Genomic DNA, 22,736 nt, shown 5'->3' with positions numbered 1-22,736 from the left:
CCTGATAATCTCATTAGGCTCCCCCTAATTCCTGTATTGTTGGAAATAACCGATCTGTTCCCAAGTTACCTTTTCTGTGCAGGCAGGGATTTTGTAAGCCACTATCATATTTCCCGTCAGTTGTCTGCTTTCCAAGCATGCATCTCCAATGTACAGGAGTTGTTGCACACCTCTCATGGTCCTCGCTGCCCTTCTCTGTGCGGTTCATGGTTCTGCAATATCCTATTCCAGCTGCGGTGGCCAGAACAGGACACAGCGTTCAGGAAGGTAGGTATGGCAGGGCTTCCTGCAGCGTTGTTTTCTACAGGTGGTTTTTACCTCTTTCTCTAGACCTTTCCTAACAATTCCCAATCTTCTCTTTTGCCTTTTGGACACTGCTGAGCATCAGGTTTTAGGAGTGACTCCCTTTCTGTGTGAGAATAGGCAGTTTAGAGTCAATAGTAGCATGGGAATATTTGGGATTTGTATTCCCAGAGAGCACACTGCATTTGCTTTTTGGCTAGTTTCACAATGGACATTGTTAACTTTTGCTGAGTACGGAGGTTTGTTACCTTTAAGGCTCTTGCTTTGTACTGGAATTCATCCTCCCCATTTAATGTGGGGGTAGAATTAAGTGCCTAGAAAATGGGATTCACAAAATCTGACAAGCAGAACAGGTGTCTAAGCCAGCGGGAGATACTGGTAGGGAAAGGTGGCTTGGATCTTGTTTTTTCAGTCTGAGGAAGTTACCTGCTTCCACTTGAGATTCAGGGCATGTGCCCAGCTCTGCAGGGTGCCAAGGTTTCCTTCCAGAAATAAAAGATGAGGATCTCTTATACGACTGAGCAGGAAATCTTGTTCATGCTTGGGCATCCCACGCTTGAAGCACTTGCGTGAAACTCCTGGATTGTTTTCTCCCAAAATGAGATGGGAGCCCACATTCCCCAGGGAAATTATGTATGCTTTACGCCTCTCTATAGGCTGTGTAGCAGGCAGGAGAGTGGAGCAGAGAAGGGGAGATCTCAGTGCTTTGTGCTGAAGTTCCCTATACTTGTTGTAGGCTAATCAACATCCAGTGGATTGCGGCGTGAAGAAGGATGCTGAATGTCAAATGTGTGCAAGGATATCATGCCTACTCCCTTCTTTTGTGTTCCCAAAGAGGTTGCTCACACTTCAAAGGAAGAGATGGACTAAAATCAGTGCTAAAACACATCCATCTGAGCATCGTTTTAGAGATAGTGGATCCCTGGAAATAAGTGGAAATGTTGCCACGGGCTTCATGAAAACCATGGTTTCATCACCTTCTTTGGTGTTGTCCTTGCATTTCACTTTGTCAGGACACAATTTTGAGTTACTTCATCACAGCAGTAGTTTTCAATTCCCTCATGCTCTGTTTCAGCTGTTCCCACTAAAAAATACCACTGAAAACTGTTATTGGGGCACGGATTAAGTTGTGTATCTTAACAACTTTCCATCCTTTTCATAACCATCACCTATTCCCTACATACCAGGCCAGGAAAAGCAATGAAGTACAAAACTATCCATCCATCAGCTTCTCCCTCCATCAAACACAGAAAAAAGACAATATCAGTGCAGCAGATCGTCTGTCCCTCATTCACCATTAATCGTGTTAGCGTTCCTTTTGCCTTCTGCCTGTTATGAATTCAGCAGCCTCCAGGAAGCTCACTGATAGCTGAGACTCTCTGCTTCCTCTTCAGGTTTTTTTCCTTTTGAGCTAGCCTTTAACTTTGTTCCAGTGTTTGAAAGATCTAATATTCCGTCTAAATTGAATATTCAAATATATTTTTAGATTCCCTCTTTTTCTGTTTTAGTAGTCTCTAGAGCCTTGCATCCGCCCCAGTTCAACAGAAGCACATGATGAAGTGCCTGTGTGCTTTGCTGTACTGGGACCTGAACACTAGTTTCTTCTTCTCAGTTTTGTTTTCAAAACATTTGAAATTCCCAATCAGGTCCAGCTGCAAGATATTTTACTTTTTTTCTCCTGGCTTTAATACTAGTTATCTTCAAATTAGTGACCATAAGTAATATGTTTGTGCATGTATGTGTGCATATTACTATCACTGGCATTTAAAAGCTAATGATATTATGATCCTAAAATCCTTTTTGTTCCTTGGCATTTAACTTGTATACTGAGATTATGATAATAGACTTCTGGCCAGAAGCAGTTGTGTCCCTTAAAAACTAAAGCTTTGGCAAGTATTTCCATACAATGTATGATACAAAACTAGTCTTTCCCTAGAATCAGAAGTAATTGTGTAGTAAGTAGTTACTGTTGTCTTGTTCAGTATGTCATCTATGCCTCATGAGAAATAGTGGCAAACTGCAAATGATAAATACATATCCAAAGACATTCCAGACCTGAAGCTTTCCTTTGAGAAGATGCTTGTTTGTTTTTTGTGCCTTTTAAATAATTATCAAAATCTCAAGTCCAATAATTTTACAGATTTTAAAAACCCAAATAGCTTTTTTCCTAAAACACATAATCCAAAATACCACCTACTTTTTAAATGCAAGCATCAATGACCGGTAGCCACATTGGAATCAGAATAAAAATGTACTGTTCTCCAGACATTAACTTAAATTTACTGAAAACAAGTACTGACCAAGCTAAACAAGCAATAGTAGTGGTTTGGGGGTACTGACTGATAGATGAGTTCCTCATTTGTTCTGTAGAGCTCAGGTCAGCATTTAAACAGTTTTGTTTCTCTTTTCTTCATTTTTAAGTGAAACCTTTTTCTCCCTCTGGCTCTCTTATCTATTGAGGTAACTGGTGTTGCATGAGAAATTACCTCATTTCAATGGCTGGTGCCAGTTTTTCTATCAGCTGTGGTAAGGTTTCCTCATTTATTTAATGAGCCTGGATAGTTAGGAAATTAAGTATTAGGAGCTGCAGATGAAGAAAACTAAAACAGAATTTTCTGTTTATTAGGGTGGTTAAAAAAAGAAAAGATCTGTATTAATATAGGCAGTACATATAATTGGTATTTGGATTATGGCATGATTATTACTTTGCAGACAGGGGACTCTGTTATCACTCAGTCATCAACGAAGTAGCTGCATTCTGTGCTCATCTCATCCCTGAAGCTGAAAGAAGAGCTAGTTATTATCTTCAAGTGGGGTTATTAATGAGGGGAAAAATCATCCCCAATTACTGTGAAGCAAAATATTTCAACATTTACATATCTGAGACTTTAATTTTCATCTAGTCCTTCATGAGTTCTTAAGCTCAGACTGTATTCACTTCTCCAAACGTTCCCACAGCGCCATAGCAAGGGGAACTTGCACCTGCCCGAGTGCTGGCTTCCCCAGGTGTACGCTTCACACGGAAACGCTGCTCCTTCCATCCTTGTGCTGCCAGACACTGATTTCCACTGAGATTCCTTCGTGCTACACCGTAGGAATGGAGTCTCAAGCGTAGGCTTTGCTAGAGAAGTAAGAAATTCTGACCTGCCTATACTGTCTGTGTTCACAGAGCTTTTTTTCTTAACTAGAAACAGCCTGGGATTTATTTGAAAGAGCTAATTTCACTCTTTTGCTTTTTTTTGAACAAGCTATTGATCCTTGTGAAATTAGTGGTTTGGAAGTTTTGACTCTAAATCTCCTAGAATAAATCCTGAGCAACACAAAGGTGATGATTTAAATTCAGTTAAAAATGTGGGCAGTAACCAGGAGATGGGAGGAGTGCTGTCCATACTGTGAAGCCATCCATCAACACAGATGCGAAGGTCTGACCTTGGCAGGTTCAGGAGGTAGGGACGTCAAACAGAGTTTGCAGTCAATTGGAAATGTAGCTACTAGACAAAGAAAACTCAATAATCACACAGCTGTTGCAGTAGATTGCAGATTTCCTAGAAAACAATAAAACAGCCATCTGTGAATGAAAAAAGTAAAGCATCTTTTTTCTCCATTCAAAAACTTAATTCCTGAAAGTCATCAGATATGTCCTCTGTAAACTTCTTATCTCTCTTCAAAACCCCCAGAGTCTGTAACCAATCGGTGTACATTTCTCTGCAGCATTTATGCCCATTAATGCCTCGTTGATTTACAGTGAAACTGCTGAAGAAAGGACTGTCTTGGACAGCCATATAAATATTAAATTAATTTCTTGTGAAGGATGGCTGCTATTACACTAAATATTAAATGAATTCATAATACTTGGACATTTGCAATAAATCACTACTGGGACTGCATACTAACATCCCATTCCAAATCTTGTCTTTTTTTTTTAATATTAAAGCTGTGGAAAAGGACTGATTGCTCTCAAAGAAATGTACAGCTTTGTAACACTGGAGTCATTAACGAATTCCCACGGCGCAAGGAGGAGTTTTAACTTAGTCCCATTTTACAGATAGGGGGAGGAGGCATGAAGGGGTTTAAGTTGAACTGCTGATCACAGGAGGTTCAAACCCAATCTGTGTCTCATGAGAGACATCACAGTAAATTATCAGCTCCTTACAGTCCTTGTTTTGCTTGAAGTGCTCTGAGCAGCATCGGCAGAGGATCTGGCAACGTGACACCAGAAGGCTGAGAGCATTTGCCAGACTCAGAGAGAAAAAGTGCTGGATGTGATGTCTAATCTCCAGGCACCCAAAGTGGTTAGTGTCAGTTCACCTCTGAATATCTTGCCCAAGGCCACAATGGGAAGAATGGGATTCAAGGTTTTGACTAGCAGGACTAGGCTTAGCAGTTGAAGTAAGTCATCTTCTCTCTTTAGAGAACACAGATCTTTTAGTCTCAAAAGTTTAGTAAAATGCTCAGTGGACTAAGAAGGGCTAAAAATCAATTCTTTATTTTTCCTTTTGTTAAAGTAGAGCAAAGGGTAGATCAGCAAGTTCATTATAGCTCTCTGTTATCTGAGGGGTAGTAGCTTGAGTGTAGAAATTTATGCCAGGGCTAACCATGTAGAGTGGAAGCCGTTCTTGTAAACAAAATGGAATGACTGTCAGACTCATCTGCTTTTTAATGTGCAGATGGGTGTGAATATATGCATCTCCTTCCTTCCAAAGATTTTTGCTTCTATGCCTTAAATGGTCACACAAGGTTTTTCTAATGAAAATTTGCCAAGGTATTTAAATTATAAGCAAAAATTAGAAAAGCTGCTACCACATAGGAATATTAATTGTTCATTATACAGGGCTTTAGTTCACATAGTTACTTTGCATGTGCAGAGCTGCCAATTAAAGAGGCTCAAAGTGCTCACTGCTGCACAATAGCTGTTTCTCCAGAGCCCCACAATGGCTATTGTATTCTGTCACTGACCTTTAGACACCTTCAAATGCATATTGACACAGTATGCTGGGATCATTAGAGCTATTGTTTCAGTGCGCCACAGGGAAAGGAGAGTTCTGCAATTTCGTGAAGAGCTTTAAAATTTGATATAACGGTGACAGCAGCAATATTTCTTAATTAGAGAGTGAGAGAAACACTGAAGTATTTTTCTGGTGCTGCAGGTGAATTCCAGCGCGCACACCTACCACAGTTCCCGCAACGGTCCCTTCCCATTGGGGAAAGAAGCTGTTTATCAGGGGCATTTGGTCTGCTTTTCTATTGTTGCCAGGGGAATTTATTTAGTATGTTTGACCTGATGGTGCCATATGGCCAGCCTCCCTTAGCTTCCATGGATTCTGCCTGGATGAACATCTTGGCAGGATGGATCCTTTCATCCTGTAAGTGACAAACGCCCTTTTAAAGAGAGCATATAGTTGGAACCGGTGGTATACAGGAGACTGGGATCTGGAATCATAGTTCAGACTCTACTCTTCGAAGATCAGTGGATGTTGTCTCTGTGATAACAACTATGCTTCATTTTAGCTCTTCCATGTCTTAACATCTAAGGTGTTTCTGCTTTCTTACCAGTCTGTGACAGCTAAAGAGTGCAAACAAGAACTTTGGGAGCAGAGATATCAGATACTCCAAGTGCATTTACTGTAGTAAATCCAAGCATCTTCTAAAAGCTTGTATTTATTTTATTGTAGCCCTCCTATTCTTTAAAGCTGCTTTGAGAAATTACTTCAGCAGTCAGCACATAAAAGAGCATCATTTTAAACCTTGCATGGGACAGTTTGTCTACAGAGAATAAATAAATTACTGGCTTGTATTTCCAAAGAGTGTTCCTGCTTAAAGACAGAGAGATAGTTTCTGTTCCATAAGTATTGCAGTTGCTGGGTTGGTTTTTATCCCTTGGGATCCTATTATAGAACAAATAATCAAATATAGCTAGACTTCACAGCCCTGAGTCTCTGAAGATAGTCTTGGGTAATGGCTTGCACTTCTGACAGAAGAGGAAGAAGTCTAACAGACCTTGTGCAAAACTTCTTGTGTCATTAAAAAAAATGGAAAATTTACTGCACAGCATTGCTGGTTGCAACCTAGCCCAGCGCTGTGCAGCACATACTGGAGGATGGCCAGTTTCTGCACACAATCCCTCTACCCAAAATACTTTCTAGCTGAAGGACATAATATTTGATATTTGTGTGTGCTTGAGATAAATGTGCAGCAGGATTTCTCACACTGCTGTAAAACCCACAAGGTCAGATGTGTTTCTTCAGTAATGCAGGCTGAACTTTTTTTTTTTTTTTTTACATTAGTTTAAAGGGTGCTGTTGTCTCGTTTTCATTCCTCTGTATCAGAAACCCTTGTAGAACTTTGAAACCTCCCATGCACTGCCACTGCAATTGCCAGTTGTAAATTTTGTGGTCTATCTTCCAACATCGAGGTGATACCTTTACCTTAACGCATGAGGAGAAGTGACCCACTTCTGGGAGGGAGAGGCGAGTAGGTACAGCTGTGTGATGCAGGATGTGAAGGGCAGCACGCGCTGGAAAGAGCTATTGAACCACTGTCTTGTGCCTCCGTTCTCCCCACGGTAAATCTGCACCAGGTAGTAAAGGAGGCAGTAATGGTGAGTGCTTCTCTAGCAATGGGCTGGGATCTGAAATCTCTCCTCAGACCCTTGTGCTTCGCAGCGGAGGTTTTTAGCCATACGGCCTGATTTGTTACTTTTGGGGAGTTTCTCTATTGCGGGACAGGATTCTCCTGGAAAAAGAGAGGGCAGCACTTCGATTGGGAAGTTTGTACCTTTGCTGTCCCACTGTAACTGCACTCTTTCTTTCAAAAGGCACATGATCACTGCCTGGGTGGATTTGAAAATGGAGATAATCTTTGCAGTATGTTAGGTCCTTACTGTGCTGAATGAGTTGAAGCCCTGTTGGATGGGGAGGGATTTTCATAGGAACTTCATTACCGAAAGCTCAAGTTCTACCTGGATCGACTTCTAGTTGTGGCAGTTTTGGGAGGTTTCCTGCCACACGCGTGGAGTTTTTCCTAAAGAAAAATGAAAGGTGTTGGTATGTCTGCTCACTGCCCATATTTCATGTGGTTCCTTTGCAGAAGGAGAAGAAGAGCGGGCTGCTGAAACTTCTAGCAGGAGCATCAACAAAAAAGAAGTCGCGCTCCCCACCGTCCGTGTCCCCCACGCACGACCCCCAGGCAGCCATCGAAGGAGTCCTGCAAGGGGCGGTGGGACCCGAGCTCTCCTCCCTCTCCAGCCACGGCAGGGCCGGCTCATGCCCTATCGAGAGTGAAATGCAGGGAGCCATGGGGCTGGAGCCTCTGCACAGGAAAACGGGCTCCTTGGATTTGAATTTTTCCATCCCTTCTCCTGCCAGGCAGCCCCTCTCTTCCATGGCAGCTATTCGGCCAGAGCCCAAGCCTTTGCCCCGGGAAAGGTAAGCTGTGCGTCTCCTGAGGTCGCCTGCATCTTCAGGGAGCGTTTGGAGGAGGGCTGCAAGTTTCACTTGCTGAAGGGTTGTTGCAGTTTTGCTGCTCTGCAGATTGACTGTAGGTGGCTCAGCTGTCTTTTAGGAAGACAGGGCTTACGTGCATCTGCCCATTGAAAATCATTTGACACACAGTGCACGTTTAATGTTCATCGATTAAAAAAGTGGTGAGCAGCAGCTGTCCGTGACACCACACAGCCCTGGTCTAAATATGGAGGACAGCAGTGCTTTCTGAGCCCAAAGGGTGTAAATGCAGTTGGCAGAGGCCACTTTTTAAGTGGGATCCCTGTGTTTTAATAAACTTCTGGAGTTGTCATGTGGCGCTTCCCACCTGGGGACAGCAGGGGTGATGCGTTTGCTAATCAAGGCCCTTTCTGGCCTGTTCTGCAATACCAAAGACTGTTTCAAATTCTCCTTGTTTAGGATACTTACAGGTAGCGCCATCTTCAGAGACCTGTTACCAAAAATGTGGCTCATTTCTAGAGAGGAATGTACCAGTGATTCTGGAGTTCATTTCAGCAGCCTGCTCTGCACCTTGGTACCTTAGAGTAACTGGCCTTGCAAACCCAAAAAGAGTAGAGTAGGAACACCAAAATACAAAGGCAGATGGAGAGAGAGAGAGAGAGAGACGACTAGAAACGGGTACAGAAAAGAGCAAGGTCTCCACCTGCAGAGTCATATTGGCTTCAGGTGAATATTTTCTACAAGACTGCAGTTTGAGGACTGGGAAGGGAATGGGTAATGCACTGATACAATCCTATTGAAATGCTTTCCATTCAAAAAGTGATTGAGGAGAACGTGTTTTTTACAAAAGCATTAAAGAGTTTTCAAGAAGCAGTCTAGGAAACTCTCTGGACTTGATATCTAAAGCAATTTTGGAACAACAGTAAAGTTCCGGAAGTTTGAAAGAAACTTTTTTTGTTGGAGTGTATGAAAGAGGCTGAAGGGAATGGACTGGGCGAGCCACCTGACCCTGAATCTAGTTGGGATCATGGAGCAGATGATGCAGGGCATAATAAGGAATACTACAGGACAGTTCATACTTTACACAGTGTTTTACTGAATGCAGGTTGAAATTTGGTTGGGAAGGTAACAATGACACTGTAACGTATTTAAACTTTTCTAAGGCATCTGGTTTGTGACCATAAAATGTCTTGCTGAGTAAATTGTACAGAACTGACATGGTAGATACTAAGTGGATTGAAGACTGATTCACTGGCATCAAATCTAACTCTAGATCAGAAGTCACTAGAAAATGATTGTGTATGTATGTAGGGTAGCCCAACGAGAGTTGGGTCTTGGACCTGCACTGTCCAACATAAAGATTTTGCTGTTGCACAACAGAGGACTGAAGCGGGAGGTGGGTGATGAAGAGGGCAGACCCGTTGGTACAGAGCTAATTCAATGCATCGGTAAGGAGAGCACAAAGTAACAGTATATTTCAGAAGAGCCAAATCTGAGGCAAAGTGGAGTGGCCTCAGAGAAGCATCATAAGAACAATGGAAGATTTAAAACAATATACTTGCAGTGAGTGATACAGGGAGCTCTGTTACACCTGGTAAAGAGCAGGCTTAGGAATGGCTTGGTAGCAGTCTGTAAGAGACTGCAGACAGGACAGACATGGGAATATTTTTACTCTAGATTGGGCATTTTGTCTAAAAGAGATGCTGTTGTTCAAGCGCAGCTATTAGACTTGAAGCAGAAATAAATGCAGGCAAGTCCTTCAGCATTGTAATGAAGGCAGTGAAAGCAGACTATCACAGTAGTCTCTTGTCCTTAAAATCCATGAAAAAGCAATTTAGTGAAAGGAGTGAAAAACCAATCCCTATTTAGGCACACTTAATTTGGTCTACATCAGTTTAGATTAATGCTATAAGAAAAGCTAAATCAATATAAACCAGATTTAGCACCAGTGTAACTAAATCAGTGGAATGCTGCACCTTTAGTTAAATGTAGCCGTGAAAAGAAGCCAAGAAGAACATCCCCTGACGTCTCCAGAGCTAGCTGTTACGGTGCTGCTCTCAAAGCTTTACTGTAGAGAAGTCCAGACACATTATTTGACATGCCAGGGCTAGTCCCAAATCCTACAAATTTCTCAGTTCACCTCTGAATGGTCTGGATAGTGAAACATTTAACTGACGACAATTTTAAGTGGCAGAATAGAACCAGAGGGACATGGGTTAACTGCATCTGCTCAGCCATGCTTGAATTAGGGGTAAATAGATTTAGACTACTAAAACTGAGTAAATACTTCCAATTGCAGTATATGGTGGTGAGGAACTTACTCTGGTTTTAAGCATTTTAATTCCTGAGTCTTAAATCCGAAAATAAGCTATAATTGAAGTAACCCTAATTATACACAGCAGGCAAGATTCTCTAATTGATTTATGAATTAACTTCCATATCATTGGTGTATCTGCATTCCTTAACTGATCATATGGGTTTTCTCATGCCCGTAATGGGAAATATTAATTACCTTCACGCACTAGGAAGGATAATGCTTAGTCCTGGAATAATCTGAGCAGATACATTAAACACTTGTCTCCGAGAAATTCATCCCACATCCATCTGTGCTCATTAAATCATCAAATTGCTCAGAAGTACCAAATTATATTTTTTTTAAAACAAATTATGGTTTTCAAACCACTTGTTCTTTTCACATCTGGCAATGGAGGAACTCGCATTCAACGTCACTCAGCTCCATATTTTGCTTGTTTGCATTTTGGTGCATTTCATCCGCACAGTAGGAGCAATTCTCTGAGAAAGAAAAGGGAGGAGAGGGAAAAAAAGGTTAGATAAACAGATTCAGATGCTGGATGAAATTTTAAAAAGCTGCAAAGCATTTCAGTGCACTTAGCTGTACTTGGCTTTCTGTCTCCCAACGCCCATCTGTGCGCATAGAGACAGAGCACTGAAAGGTTGGAAGAAGTAGCACATTCCTTAATATTTACAGCATTTGAAGCGAGGCTCATGCAGCGGCAGAGCACCGCTACTTCTCCCATAGAGGCTGGCTTGCAGCTCCGGCACTCGCCACGTCCAGGCTACTGCTCAAACCCGAGCGGTCATGCCGCTAGACATATGGAGGTGCATTAAAAGGCTGTGATTGCTCGCGGCTCAACGCTCACGATTTAAGGGAAGAATTGCCTATTCCTCCGCCTGACAGCGCAGCCCTTCGTGGGAGTCGCAGCCAGTCAGACAGGAAGGTGAAGAGAGCTTCGCCCTCTCAGAGGTGCTGCTAATGTTTATGCTCTCGTTCATTTTTTGTGCACGGGGAGAGCGAGGAAAACAATTATTTGACCTTGTCCTACTTGATATTCCAAAGCCTGGTTATGGATGGCTGGATTAGAAAGGACATTGCTCCTAGCTCTCCTGTCGTTTAGCCTTGATATTTGACTGGTTTGCTGGGATAGTTAGTGCCCATCTCTGCCTTCTGGGTGTAGTTTCCCACTATCGGTTTATAAAACCACCTTCCTTCAGCTGCTCCCTGCCATAAAGCATCCAGCAGTCCGAGCAGCAGAGCGGAGAAATTTCCCAGGTGGTGTCCTTGTCACTTCGCGTTGCAGTGATTGACTGTCAGGTGAATACCCCATCAGGCTGCGTGTGCCCCACACGCTCTTTTCCACCTACCGCTCCATCCAGTTTCTGCTGGTGCAACAAACAGGACCAGTACAGGGATGCGCTGGGGTGAGGCAGAGCCTGGGCCAGAGACTTGCCCGCATCCCACCGGCGCTGTCGGTTTACGTGGGAGAGGGATGTGCTGTCTGCCTAGCAGCGCCAAAGGAACATACTTTCCTTGCCACCCCCTTCAAGAAAATATGACTGTACGTTAAGGAAAACAGGGGAGTTGAGTGTGCGTGTGTGTGCGCGCGTGAGTCATGTTCCCCTCGCTGCCTGGCACTGTTCCCAGATGCGAACCTGAGTAAAACATGTCACGCGTTGTTGACTCTTTTATAGTAACTGGCACTAATTCTGCCATGTTATATTCTGACAAAGCGGTTGTATCCAGACTTACTGTCACGACTGGCGTATCTGTGCCGTGTTTCTACGGGTTTTGTGGAGCCTTCAAGCAAGTTGTAACCACAACAGTGCTGCAGAATAAGATGGGAGCAGTGAGTTTGACCTTTAAAATAGACCCCTCCATGTTTCCCTGTATCCTTTCTACAAATCACTGCCACGTTAGAAATTGAGCTCCCAATTCAAGGAAGCATTCAAGCATGTGCTTAACGCCCATTGACTTCAATTTTGCTGCGCACGTATATCTTCTTTGCCAAAAGGGAAAGCAAAGGAAGGGGTTTTTTCTTTCCTGGAAAGTGATACTAGAGGAATGACCCCAGGAGTAAGTTCTGACTGAACAATGACATGTATGCGCATGGTTAAATGCTTCTCTGACTGGGGATTCCTGCCTTGGGACTGAGAAACTAGAATTAACCATCTCAGAAATTGAATCCAGCAATATTTCCAGCAGAAGGGTAAAAGATCCAACTGAGATTTGTTCTTCTAAGGCTGCTGATTCAGAGATCCTAATACGGTGAAGCGGGTTCTGGCTTGTAGTGTGCAGAGGTGCTTTGCAGGTCTCTGCAACCTGCCAGGAGAAGGATGGAGCAGCAGAGTTCCACTGATAAGCAAGAGCAGTGGTTAACTGGGCTAAATGCTTCATTGTCACCAATTATCTATGCCAACACAAAACTAACTTTGTGTCCCTAGCACAGAAGGGCTCTGTTGGACTCACAGGCCTGGACTCCTGAAGCCTGTCCTGAGCGCATGATACTTTGACAAACAGAAACCTGCATTAAGCATCCAAACTCAAGCACTAAATGGACCGGATTGGAGGTTAGCCCTGCAGACCTAATTTGCCTCATTGTACATCTGTTTTCTTAAGTTTCTCTAGCTCCCTCAGTGTCCTGGATGCATGTATTTACTCAGTGAGCAGGCTCACTACTTACTCAGTATTTGGGCTTTTTTTTCCTCAGTGCCCAGGCCTGAGCCCAGCCCTTAATTACTGATCGGTTCTGATCAATACTGTTCGATGCCTGTCTGTGCACACTGAGAGAGAGACTGCATGACTAATTTAGACCAGACAACCGACTCCTACGCAGCTAGGGTGCGTGAGATGAGTCTCACTCTGTGGAAAGTGTGGCACGAGGTTTTGCAGCTGGAGGAGTCAGAGGAGCCACTTTCCCCACACCTCCGCTACTCAGTGAGTTTCGCTGTGGTCACTTGCTAGAGATCTTCCAACCTCTGCAAAAGATGGGGTGGCTTTGGCAGGCACATGTTTCTTCCATGTCACAGCCTTGACTCACGTCCAGAGCAAGACATTTTGTGTACTAAATGAGGCAGGCGTCCTATGAGAAAAATGGTATGCAATCACGTAATGAAAGATTATATTGCACACAAGCAAAAGGGAAGTCATGGGCAATTTTAGTTGCCTGTTTATTCATCTCAGATTCCTGGGTGTGAAACATTCCTGTTCTGTTAAGATAATGGATGTCTTTGTGCATCTACATCCATGACATTTTTAGTCAATTCGGTTTTTTAAAGGAAACAAAACCAGAACTTCCATCATGTAACATCTCTTTGAGGTCAGGAGTCTTAGCTGCACCTTGCAGATGTCAGCAGTGGTAGCAAAGAGAGATCTGGGTGGGAGGGGTGTTTCTTTTGGCTGCAAGGACAAGTGCTGTGAAGACATGGGACAGTGGGATTCCCAGATCTTTGCTGACACCAGAGGAACAGGGATGATGGACCCATTCCCAGCTCTCAGTGAGTTAATTGCTGTCAGGGTCCCCATCCCACCCTCAGCCCCGGTGCCAGCCTCTACCATGCAGTCCCCTGCCCCACGGGGTGTCCTGTCCCAGCCCCATTCTCCCTCCCACCAAGGCTCTTTTTGCTCTCCCAGACTCAGCTCAGCACAGCTGCCCCCCTCAGCCGCCATACCCACACCTTCTGTCAAGCCTTCCAGTTTTCATCACGGCCCTATTTCTCCCGCGGCTCCCAGTTTTTCTCCCATCAGGCTCCCTCTCCCTCGCCTTACCCCACTCTCCAACTCCCCGAGGTTTCCCTGCCCAGGCAAACCCCATCCCCTGTCCTTGCCGACGCTGCTCACAGCCTCTCCTCATGTATTTTCTCTTGGGCACCGAGGACCCTCCCCAGGCCACTGCCCATCCCGGACAGTCCCCTCCAGGGATGGAGTGCCCAAGCCACGGATGCCACAGCAGCCAGCAGTGGGGAAGTCCAACATCAAGTCGGTGCCCTGAGGAAAAAAAACACGAGAAGAGCCCGTTCCTGGGAAAGGAAGAGAAATGCAGCCTCTGAGGTCCCACAGAGCTAGGGCATCTTGGAGCGTGAATCAGCAGAGATTTTACCTTCAGTGCTCATACAAGCCTCTACTAAACATGTGCCATTTTGGGGTGGTTTGAATGCTTTTAACCTGGCCGAGAGCAGGTGATTTTCTGAAGGAATAACATCCTTGACAGACCAGCGGGGCCACAGTACAGGTCTTTGCTCCCAAGTTTGGGGACCAGAGAACAGTTTGTGGAAGCCCTCACCTGGATCCTGCTGGTGCTGCAAAAACCCTCACGTTCTTTCTGGAGGTGATGAGACCATTTGGGCTGAATGTGGGACCCTCAGCCTGACACAGCTGCCGTGGAGAGTTTGGGCCAAAGCGGTTGACATTTGGCAGAATTACAACTATGTGAGAGTACAATTTACAACAGAAAATACCAAACATCGTTAATAATAGGCAGAGGTGGTTGCCACACTTGTCATCATGATTGTTGCCCAGCTAATTAGCATTTTTAAAAGTTGGTAATTTAGAGGTGTAATGTGACACAGACAAAATTGAAAGGGCTCTGTGATCCATTTGACATGCCAGGAAGCAGTTTGGTGTAAGAAAACCTACAATTTTGTAGTAGCTTCTCAAAGAGGGGACAAAAGGGGAAATGAAAAGGGGAGATATAAATAGACGTATACAGAACTGCCTTTTTGGGAGTGAGGGAGGATGTCTGGGAGAAGAGATCTTTTCTGCCAAAAAAAATATGGCTAATATATGTATTTGCAATTCGGTTCCAGAGGATAAACTAGGCTGAGATGCCACCCGGAGGTGTGGAGGGGTGGCACAGCAGCGACCTGCGGTGCCGGCAGCCCCACGCTGCTGCCCGCTGCAGCCCTCACCGGCTGCCTCTCCCAGGCACCGCTTCAAAAGCCTCTCAAGGGAAAAAGCATAGCATCTTTTTCCATCTCTCATGGAGGATTTCTTAACCGATTTGCAAGGTCTTTTGTATCTAAGATTTCGTTATTCTGTCAAAAACACTTTGGTGCTATCCTGTGAGGTACCGTAGATAATTAAATTTAAACCGTAGCGTTTGGGGCTTCCTTAAATGGGAAAAAGTACTTCATTTGGTAATGCAGCAACTGAGATTTATTTTTCTAAATCTCTGAGGAGATGCTGTGTAGAACCCCTTTTATGACGATGGGTGAATTCCTGTTGAGCGTGGTCACATCTCTCCTCATGTGAACCATTCAGGGACCAGCAGCTCCTCACTCCTAGGGTGTAGGCTGGCTTTAAAAGGATGGCTCTGTGCTTAAGGTATGACATATGGTGTTGGCAGTCCCAGCTGGGTCTTCAGGGCGACCCTGCCCAAGACACCACCTTTTTCTGTGCTTCTGTTTCCTGATCTGCCAAAAGCATCCGTGGGTACCTCCGCACCACTTGACCAATGTTGAGGTCCCACCCTCTTCTTTCTCAAAGCCTCCTGAGATCCTGGTGCAGAGCTCTGATGCGCTGTGATTGTGCATAGAGTTGTGAGATCTGAAACTTGGCATCATCTTAGCTAAAATTGTTCCACTCTGATAATTTAATTAATCAACACTGCAGCAGAGTGTTTGAAATAATGTGTGCATTCATTTGCATAATGGCTGTAATTGGCAAAGCTTCATAATATAAGTGTAGCAGTTCCACAGATGATAGCGTGATAGACCATGTTCCTGCAGTCAGCCAGCAGCACACATTTCAACCTCTGTTATTTGCTTTTCCACAGAGGAAGGAAGTGACAACTAGATTTATTGACCAAGGCACAGAGATGACCAGCAGACTTTTGATGGCACTTGAACACATATATTTTCTACATGACTGTTGCTGTGTCAAGACAAAAAGCCCGTAGTCAGGTTTTAGAGCAGAACCCGCACTCCAAATGGAGTTTAATGATTTTCCAAGGATGTTTGGCCATGGAGATGTCCAAACATAGAGCCAAAGCTAGTATTTTCACTGTCGTGTCAAAGTGGAGTCCCTAGTTTCAGAGCCGCGGTCATTAGGTACCTGAGCAACATCTGCAAAGAAAATTAGTGACTGCCACTGAAAAGCCCCACGCTATGGTACCAGCTCACTTTTGGAATGGCCTCAGGGAGTGGTCCAGAGCCTCCAGGGCATGTTGAAGTTAGTCCTCCAGGACAGGATATTATTTTAAATAAATACTTGCCTTGTAACAAACATGACTGAGGCAGCAGTGGCCATGCAGTAGTTGTGGAAATATTCATCCTCAGGAGATGGGCTTTAGGTAATCCATTGGCATCTTTTATCTATCTTACTATATTCATTACTTTGCAATTAGCAAGACAGTTATTGACTATTAACCAAATGCCAAATGACTGCAAAAGTACATGTGCTGAAGAAAAAAAAAAAACGTGCAGCAGAAATACATTCCCTGCTCTGCACGCAAGCGCGTTGATATAAAAGGGCCCAGTCTGTGCTCTCAGGATGATGCCTGCTGATAAGCCTGAGTGCAGAATAGCTGTATCAGGATCAGGCCCATCGTTACTTCATTGAAATGAAGTGATACTTGAAAACTAAGTTCCCAGAGAGCCCTGTAAATGGTTCAGGATAGGAGCTCCCTGTTGGTTTGGAGAGTGCTTCGGAAGTCATTTGATACTTTTTACCATTTTAGCTTCCCTTCCAGGTTTGAGGGACCCAAAGTACATTCTCAAGAAACATAATAAGAAAAAATGTGAACTGCTTTAGCTAGGCCCTGCCAATATCACAGGCAGTTGGCGGGAGCGCTGCAAACCCCATTTTTCATCATCAGTAGACAAGGGAAGAGCTATGGATGTTGTCTGTCCGGACTTCTGTAAGGTCTTTGACACAGTCCCCCACAACATCCTTCTCCCTAAATTGGGGAGATATGGATTTGATGGATGGACTGTTTGGTGGATAAGGAATTGGTTGGATGATTGCATCCAGAGAGTAGTGGTTAATGACTCAATGTCTGGATGGAGATCAGTGATGAGTAGTGTTCCTCAGGGGTCTGTATTGGGACCAGTACTGCTGATAAGTAGTATCATAGTAATATCTTCATCAGTTCAGCAGAATCGAGTGCACCCTCAGCAAGTTTGCAGATGACACCAAGCCGAGTGGTGCGGTGGACACGTCCGAGGGACGGGATGCCATCCAGAGGGACCTGGACAGGCTTGAGAAGTGGGCCCATGTGAACCTCATGAGGTTCAACAAGGCCGAGTGAGAGGTCCTGCACCTGGGTCGGGGCAACCCCTGGTATCAATACAGGCTGGGGGGGATGAAGGGATTGAGAGCAGCCCTGCGGAGAAGGACTTGGGGGTACCGGTGGATGAAAAGCTGGACTTGAGCCGGCAACGTGTGCTCGCAGCCCAGAAAGCCAACCGTATCCTGGGCTGCATCACAAGCAGCGTGGCCAGCAGGTCAAGGGAGGGGATTCTGCCCCTCTGCTCCGCTCTGGTGAGACCCCACCTGCAGTTCTGCGTCCAGCTCTGGGGTCCTCAGCACAGGACAGACATGGACCTGTTGGAGCGGGTCCAGAGGAGGGACACTAAAATGATCAGAGGGCTGGAGCACCTCTGCTGTGAAGAAAGGCTGAGAGAGTTGGGGTTGTTCAGCCTGGAGAAGAGAAGGCTCCAGGGAGACCTTATTGCAACCTTTCAGTACGTAAAGGAGGCTTATAAGAAAGGTGGGGACAGGCTTTTTAGTAGCGCCTGGTAGATTCAGACTAGATATAAGGAAGAGATTTTTTTACGATGATGGTGGTGAAACCCTGGCACAGGTTGCCCAGAGAGGTGGTAGATGCCCCGTCCCTGGAAACATTCCAGGTCAGGCTGGACGGGGCTCTGAGCAACCTGATCGCGTTGAAGATGTCCCTGCTCATTGCAGGGGGGTCGGACTAGACGACCTTTAAGGTCCCTTCTGACCCTAACCATTCTATGATTCTATGATCTTTGGATGGAGCAGATGCAGTGCTGAATGGAACTATTACAGCAGAGGCAGATGCAGCGCTGGGAGAAGGTGGCCGAGTCCCTGGTGCAGGCTCGGCACGTGACTGGGAGCAGGGACCACCACGAGTAGTCCAGCCGTTTGACAATACCCTCCTGCTTTCATGGTCTGGCTCCAGAGTACGCCCCGGTCAAGTCTTCAGTCAGGCTGGCCAGAAATCTCCCCGTCTTACTGAGTTTTAGTAGAAAATGTAGCTGCATCAGATACAACTGGTATGAGAAAATGTAATTTACTGATGTTTGCAAAAGCATTTTTCCCCAAGGTTTCTGGATCTGGTGCCTGGCTGCTCCCATCGGGCGCAGGCTCAACCGCAGGCTGACCAGGTCTTTACGTTTTTGTCTCCGAAGGTACCGTGTTGTGGTCCCGTACCCGCCACAGAGCGAGGCCGAGATCGAACTGAAGGAAGGTGACATTGTGTTTGTGCACAAGAAACGGGAGGACGGCTGGTACAAAGGGACGTTGCAGAGGAACGGCAGGACGGGCCTCTTCCCCGGGAGCTTTGTCGAGAGCTTCTGAGGACGGCTCGCCGCTCTCTCAACTGGAGAAGCTTTCAGGGGAAACTGCATAGCACAAGAAGAGACAGCAAAGAGAAACTGGACTGATAACCACTGCCATTTTTATTTCCAAAGACTCCCCCCAGGCCCTTCAGACTACAGCTCTGGAGACGCAGTGCCCCGCTGTGCTCCCGAGACCGCGTGCAGTGCATACAGTGGTATGTTGAAGTAGTGCCTTCCACCTGGAATCACAGACTGAAAGGACGCCCATCTGGACTGTACGTAACCTAAACTCCGGCTGTTAACCCTTTGTGTAAATTATAGAGAAGATATCTTTAAAAAAAAAAATTAAGAGGAAAGTTGTTATATTGCTGTAACTTATTTGTCAGAGCTGCAGTGTTCTTATTACTGGCCTATGCAAGATGGATTTGAGAGTTCAAGGAGGTGTGCTAGGAAGCTCTTAAACTGGGATTTTGTTTTTCCCGAGGGAAAAAGAGGGAGGGGAGGGTGGAGAAAACCCCAGCTAAAGATCGGTGCATCGTCGTGCAAGAAAGAATGAGGAGTCCAAAACGTTAATGTCATGCTTTCTATATACCTCAGAGATATGCTGCGCAAGTTTGTCAGTGAGTGTGTTAGTGCTCAGAGTCCCATACCATCCGGTGTCCTGGCGCTGCCGCCGGGGAGGTCCTGGAGGAAGTACGGCTCCACCATTAAACTGTGGTTATTTGAGCAGAATCCCTTTTGCCTGTCTTCTGCCCTTATTATATGCAGCATGGATTTTTGTCCTTCAGTATCACTTTCCATTGCTTTTTTGTATGACGTACCTTTTTACTGTAAGAATTGCTCTACTTTATATATATTCCTACTAGATCAGACATTTCCTCTTTTTCATACATCTGGTGCTATTTTTTTTAATTGTTAAAGATTTGGTTTGGTTAAACAGAGAGGCTGCACAAGATTTGCGTTCAACATACGAAATTAGAAACGCACCTGAAGATCGAGAGCAGACTGCTTGTTCGTGCTTCATAGAGGAAAAGAGAAAAAGTCACTTGGTCACCGACAGATACACCTGGGGGAGCGTGCCAGTGCAACACGCACACGCTCGCTCTCTCCTACCTATTTAGAGTGGCTGAAGACCCATGCTGAAGCACAGCGTTCTGTCTGGAGGGTGATAATTACTCCAGAATTGGAAGTAATTCCCAGAGGAGTTGTTTTAATTGACTTTTTCATGGCAATAAGAAGAACACTGCAGGTTCTAGCACGCGCGGGGACCGTGGAGTTTTCCTCTGTCGTTGCGTCACGGAGATGAGAGCTGATCTGCGACGGCTGTAATTAGGGTTATCAAAATGTGATTTCTTACTGTAGAAATGTACAGTTCTGGAGACTGTTCGATTTCTTAACGTGGTCAAGCTACAATACAAACCGTATCAGGCAATATAAGCTTCCATCTACCAGGGACTTAAAGGTGCAATAAATGTAAAGCGAGTTTAGCCAGTTATTCGTATGAAGCAGAATGAGGAAAAAAAATCCATAATGCGATTGTGAGAGTACTTAAAAAGACATCGGCTCTTGAAGAATGAAACCTGATGAAAGGCTTTTCGTAGCCGTAGCTGTACCTTGCCTTTGCCAGCAGCTGGCTGTTTGCCAAAGCCCACATGTGGTGGTCGTTTAAAAGCGTGTCGGAGGCACTGTAACCTGGAGATGATCTTATTAAAAGGAAGAGGCCCAGTGGGTGAACATCATTACTGCGTTACCAGTATTTCATATGCGAAGGTGTAAGTTTTGTTTTCATTCAAGCCGTGTATACTAGTACATATCAAAACCCATGTAAGTGAGCGTTCCTATTTAAGTTCAGCTCCTTGACTTTGTTCTCTGTAAAATAAGTTTCTTCTTGCTGTCACATGTAACAAACCGATTCCAGAAACACAGTCCATGGCCAAGTATAGCACCTTCAAACAGGGAGGCATCATTTTCAGGGTGTTTCTTTCTATACTTAACGTTGCCGCATTTGTTCATATTCCAGATTGTAATGAGTCAGCCACTAAAAGTTTAGTTACTGTTGAGAGGAAATTGCCTTTTTATAACCAATAAGAGACTGAAGAAACATCTTCTGGAAACACTTGCTTGAGACTAGAGCCATATCTGTTCCACTGCTTTGGTCCAGATCAGAATTGGTATCACTGCACCTCAAACAGTAAACTGCACAGCTAGCGAGTCAGCAACACCAAAACGCGTGTTATCGATTCCAGTAAAAATTCTGGGTTAGATCTGTCAGAGATGAGGAGATTTTTTCTGACAACTTACAGTGGTTAAAGCTCTCTTAAAATTCTGTTCCATGGGTGTATTTACTACACTCAGAAAAACGAAACAGGATGACGGCTTGCTTGCTGCCTATTATGTTTAGCCACATCTAAAACGGTTCCAGATTTCCACCTTTTCATGCTTAACTCTAACAGGACAAAAGTTGGTGTATGAGAAGATCAAGGAAAACACGCAGATGCCGTGTCATGAAGTCAGTGCTTTAAAATATATTTTGCAGGGAGGATGATGGTTTTTTTAATGGACGACAACCTTTCCAGTCATACCTCCTGCAAGGAAAAATATTTGGGGGGGGGCGGGGGTGTTGGGGGGTGTTTCTATTTTGATAACAGCTGTTTCTGTCCCCTGTTTATTGCTTATCATCACAGTTTGGGTTACTGAGTAATCTTCTTGGACAAATCACTTCCATGCCAGGAGCACAAGTGCAGAACTTAATACAGCTCAGTGATACGAAAACGTGACCCAGTGCCGTTTGGAAAGTCCTGGACTGAGGGAGGTTCGACTCGTACTGTGGTCTAATTTTTACGTGTCATACCAGGGAAAGGGGGAGGAGGAGGCATCTGCATCTCCTACAACAGGGAAGGGAAAAGAAAAGACTGCTTCTGGTGGCCTCAGTTTGTAAAATGCCAGGTTTGCTCTTCTAGAAATGGGTTCGAGTAATTGAACGATTCCTTTGAACTTTGCACAGCTCAGAAAATGTTTTTGTTATACATGAATGTTAACGTGATTTAGAAAATGTTGGCAGATATGAGTACAAATGAACTACAATGACTGTGTTTCTGATTCTTTAAATAAAATAAACATTAAGGCAACTTGACTGTGGTTTCTCTCTCTATTACACAGCAAAGTGAACAAGCGACGTCAGTGGCTCTGATGTTTGCAAAGGAAACGGGCAAGAGCCCTCTGCAAACCCAGCTTCTTTTGAGCAGACCCTACATCTCCTTTGCTTTCAGTAGTAGTTCCCACATAAATAAAGGCCAGGGTCAGGGGTTCTGCCGGCAGGGTCCACGTGTCTTCCAGGCTACGTACAGCCAAGGAACGGGGAGAGAGGGAAGGAGCAGGTTGTGCCCTGGGCATCCGAACACCCCCCTAACCCAGGTGAGGGGCGTAAGCCCATTTTTTTGCGCATGGCCTGAGCTTCCCGTCCAGCAGCACGGTGCAGAGCGTCTCGAGGGGGAGCAGGCACTGGGTCTGGATGTGTTTGCCTTGATTTGGATGGGAGATGAGGAAGAGGCACCCGCAGGTGGTGGTTCATTGCCCCAGTTGGGAGCGCGTAGGGCAGGGAGCAGCCAGGCTCGGCTACCTCACCAGGGAATCTTCGTCATGGGCTTGCTCAAAGGCAGACACCCTGCCAGCGAGGTGACACGAGTCTCTCTTTGCCTCGGCTGGCTCCCGAGTCGAAATTCTGCAACGTGGGAACCGCAAGAACCTGAACGTGGGCTGGCAACACCTCTCCCTCTGCTCGGCCTCGCCGGCTGCCCTGCCTGACGAGCGGCGTGGTGCAGAACACCGAACGGAGGAGCCTGCCGGCTATTTCCAAGCTGGTGTGGAGTGCCAGTTCCACGCTATGCTGGGTCCTGCTCCTCTGGCACCTCTGCGGGCCAGCTCTGCCAGCACATGCCGCACACCTCGTCCAGCCTTCGCGCCTCGCGCCGCCCTTTGCTCCTGCTCCAGCGCCTGATAGGAAACCCAGTCATGTTTCGAAAGAAAAATAATCATCGTAAAATTGTTACGCGGCTCGACTATTCCTAAACGCTCGGGGAGAGCAGAACCACCTGGACAACATCTGCAGGGCTTTCCTGCGGCCAAAAGCTCTTCCTGACATCAGCAGCTCCTTATAACATGGTGAACCTGGCA

The 22,736-nt window shown here is 45.3% G+C and overlaps 1 protein-coding gene across 1 annotated transcript in view; it reads left to right on the top strand.

The window, feature by feature from the left end:
• SH3RF3 (SH3 domain containing ring finger 3) overlaps nt 1-21,691 on the top strand; it is a 250,616-nt gene extending 228,925 nt beyond the window's left edge. The window contains exons 9-10 of the mRNA XM_029999202.2: nt 7,390-7,727; nt 18,414-21,691. Of these exons, the coding sequence (XP_029855062.1) occupies nt 7,390-7,727; nt 18,414-18,582 (507 nt within the window). The 3' untranslated portion in view covers nt 18,583-21,691. The remainder of the gene's footprint in view (nt 1-7,389; nt 7,728-18,413) is intronic.
• The last annotated feature ends 1,045 nt before the right edge of the window (nt 21,692-22,736 follow it).

The sequence above is a fragment of the Aquila chrysaetos genome, chromosome 23, assembly GCF_900496995.4.
Source record: "Aquila chrysaetos chrysaetos chromosome 23, bAquChr1.4, whole genome shotgun sequence".
NCBI classification, from domain to species: domain Eukaryota; kingdom Metazoa; phylum Chordata; class Aves; order Accipitriformes; family Accipitridae; genus Aquila; species Aquila chrysaetos.
The sequence above is the reverse complement of the archived record's forward strand: the minus strand, read 5'-3'. Positions and strand labels throughout refer to the sequence as shown.